At 36.9% G+C, this 3690-nt stretch overlaps 1 protein-coding gene across 1 annotated transcript; it reads left to right on the forward strand.

Annotated features, from left to right (window-relative positions):
- The first annotated feature begins 451 nt into the window (after positions 1–451).
- On the forward strand, positions 452–3690 carry LOC147385057 (acyl-lipid omega-3 desaturase (cytochrome b5), endoplasmic reticulum-like). The gene is made up of 8 exons (XM_086426463.1): positions 452–970; positions 1066–1155; positions 1624–1690; positions 1794–1886; positions 2009–2194; positions 2276–2356; positions 3019–3156; positions 3264–3690. The coding sequence occupies exons 1-8, from the start codon at positions 558–560 to the stop codon at positions 3453–3455; spliced, it is 1260 nt and encodes a 419-aa protein (XP_086282589.1). The 5' UTR covers positions 452–557; the 3' UTR covers positions 3456–3690.

The following is a 3690-nucleotide window of genomic DNA, read 5'->3' on the forward strand; positions in this document are numbered from 1 at the left end:
GATTGTTAGCCAATTTAGGGTCGGATTTAGATTCAACCATGCCGGACCAAATCCTGCACTCATTCACAACCCTACTTGGGGTGATTCGTTATGGTGAAATGTGGGACCTTTTATTTAGAGTTTATATCCACTAATTCCGTAGCTGGATTACAAATCCAACTCCTTCTGACACATTCAAACCACGTGTACGAAACTGACAATCTAACGGTACTCTTAACAAGTCTCTGTGAGCTCCTGAAAAAGTTTTTAAAAAAAAACAACTACAGAGTGATTCGTCTGAAACTCACGCTGTCCGCTGTCGCATTGCGAGTTACAAAAACTGATGGAACAATGCACGAGATGGGCCCAATGATCGTACATGGGCCCACTAAAAAATGCTTTGGTCACTTGACAGTACCAACCACTACGTAGCATCCGCTACTTTAACCTAAAACGAATTCAAGCTGGTCCTCTGCGACTGCGTCTCTTTCTCTATAAAGAGAGGAAGAACAGAGACCACGAAAACAATCCCCATTTTACCTCAACTTTGTGTTCTCTTCTTGATCTGGGTCTATCTAATGGCGACTTGGGTCTCCTCTACATTATCTCTGAGATCCATATTTCGCCTCTTTCCACGACCCAGATCTGGATTTCTTAGTAAAAGAAATGGTGTTGTTTGTAGGAAAGAAATTGAGGTAGAAAGAAAAGAAAAAGAAGAGAAGATTAATGGGTTTAATGGGGATGGAGAGGAAATCGATTTTGATCCAAGTGCACCTCCACCATTCAAGGTGGGTGAGATCCGAGCTGCAATTCCTCAACATTGTTGGATCAAGAATCCATGGAGGTCTATGAGTTATGTTGTTAAAGATATTGCAGTAGTTCTCATTTTTGCCTTCTTAGCTGCTTATTTCAACAGTTGGGTTGTTTGGCCTTTGTATTGGGTTGGTCAAGGAACCATGTTTTGGGCTCTCTTTGTTCTTGGTCATGACTGGTAATTTTTTATCAATTTTTTTTTTTTTGGGATTGAAATTTAGATACCCATTTTAGGATTTTGATGAAATTTGTTTGTTCTTGATTGATATGCAGTGGCCATGGAAGTTTTTCTAACAATAACATACTAAATAGTGTGGTTGGACATCTTCTCCATTCCTTCATTCTTGTACCCTACCATGGATGGTTTGTTCTGTTTTTTTTATTTTTATTTATCTCTGTTTTTTCTTTAAATTTGTTACAAACTTACAATGTCATGGATCTATATCTCAAATAACAAATGTTTTTTTTATAAATAATAATAATTTAATAATGAGTTGAGAAATTAGGGTTTGCTACCTTCAACTTTGATTTGATGATGAAAATATCTTCTATTCTTAGCTTTAAAACAGAGTATAAAATTCAACCCATAGCCCTCATTCACGAGGAAACGCACTCAAAGAGACCCTACCTTAATTGTAGATATTTTTTCCAAGTCGAAGGTCAAGTTAGGCAACTCTATACTATTTTTTTAATTTTAGGGAGGTAAAATTAATATAATTTATAAAAAAGGAGGTATTTGAAAAAATATATATATATCTCTGGTTTTAGTTCCCTATGAAGCTTGAACTGTTTACCAGAATTATAATTTTGTTTTGGTGAACAAAATAATAGGAGAATCAGCCATAGGACTCATCATCAGAATCACGGGCACGTCGAGAAGGATGAATCGTGGTACCCGGTTAGTACTTATCACTGTTCATGGCTTCTCTGTTCTGCTTTATTTGATTCCTTTTCTAACTCAATTTTCAAAATATTTGATGTTTCTATGTCTCTCTTCTTAGTTGTCTGAGAAGACATACAAGAACATGGATCAAAGGAGTCGCAAATTGCGGTTTACGATCCCTTTCCCTATGTTAGCTTACCCTTTGTACTTGGTAAGAGTGATTTTTCATTAATCATATATGGTTTAATAAATTCTTTATATATGAAGCTAATAAGTACACATTTCTTTGTATTTGTGAGTATTTGATTTTGGGTTTTGGGTTTTGGCTTACAGTGGTATAGAAGTCCTGGAAAGCAAGGTTCTCATTTCAACCCCAATAGTGATCTGTTCTCTCCTAATGAGAGAAAAGATGTGATCACCTCCACATTATGTTGGACAGCAATGGTGATCTTGCTTGTTGTGACATCATGTGTAGTTGGTCCTATTAAGGTGCTTAATTTCTATGGGGTTCCCTATTTGGTAAGTTTTAATTCTTGGAATTGGTCTGATTGTTGTTTCTCTTCTGTGATGTTCTTTATTGAATTTTGCTTTGAATTGCAGATTTTTGTTATGTGGTTGGATTTTGTGACTTACTTGCATCACCATGGACACGAACAAAAACTACCGTATTACCGTGGACAAGTATGGATTTTTTAACTTTTTTCTAGATTTTGTAGTCATGGTTGTCTCCTGATCACACCCTTTGTAGCCTACTTTGCCACCCATAGTGAATTTATAGATCAAAAGTCAGCTAGATTGGTAATATCTAGACATTGGATTCGAGTTACGTTAATTTATAAATCAAAAGTCAGCTAGATTGGTAATGTTTAGACATTGGATTCGAGTTCACAAAAATTGATCAAAGCCAATGGTTAGAAGTCACCAATCAAGCCGAAATTTTTTGCACACGAGACATTGGCCCTGAAAGAGTGTCCAGGAGAGGATTTAGAGTGGGGGCTGTGGGGGCACTTTTCCCCACAAGAGTTTTCAAATTCTATCTATTAATGGGCTATTGCGACAGATTTTAGCGACGGATAAAGAAATTTGTCACTATTGCCCCCACAAAATTTTTTCCACTCTTAGTTGCTGCCCCCACAGCAAGTTTTTTTAACTCTTAATTGTCCCCACAAATTTTTTTTCTACTCTTGGTTGCCCCCACATGAGCAAAGTCCTGGCTCCACCCCTGAGAGCGTCATGAACATGAATAACAGTGCATCTTGAGATAGGATTTGGGTGGTTGAGAGTAGTGAACCCATGTTGTTTGTTCAAAATTATATTTCCTAATTTGGTTTACACATGGACAGGAATGGAGTTATCTACGAGGAGGGCTTACGACCGTTGATCGTGACTACGGATGGATTAACAATATCCATCATGATATTGGGACCCATGTTGTCCATCATTTGTTCCCTCAAATCCCACATTATCATTTGATAGAAGCAGTAAGTATCTCCTTTTTTTGATCTTCTAAAACAAAATGAGTATCATTTCACAAGCACCCATTAAGACCTAGTGGTACTAATTTCTTGGTACTTGATCTTAATTGCAGACAAAGGCGGCGAAGCCCGTTCTAGGGAAGTACTATAGGGAACCGAAGAAATCTGGACCTCTACCATTTCATTTAATTGGAAATCTAGTAAAAAGCATGAAACAGGACCATTACGTTAGTGATACAGGGGACATTGTATACTATCAGACCGATCCTCTCCTCTATGGATCTTCAACAAAAAAGACGGAATAAGGTTACGAAGCTTAGCTGAAATGGGAGAAGGCTACAAAGCTTTCATCCTTCTATTTCTAGTAACTTATTACAATAATATTTCATCCATGTAATGCTGTAGGGTAATGTTCTTTTTGTACTTTTCCACTAGAATTTTCTCCTGGGTTGAAACAATGAATCGAAGATGATGTTCATGCTTATTGAGTCTGTATTATTTTTCCAAGCCTTATATGCATCTTTAATTTATTTATTCGAA

Source organism: Akebia trifoliata, chromosome 15 (genome assembly GCF_017979445.1).
Source record: "Akebia trifoliata isolate Shusen 1 chromosome 15, ASM1797944v1, whole genome shotgun sequence".
NCBI lineage: Eukaryota > Viridiplantae > Streptophyta > Magnoliopsida > Ranunculales > Lardizabalaceae > Akebia > Akebia trifoliata.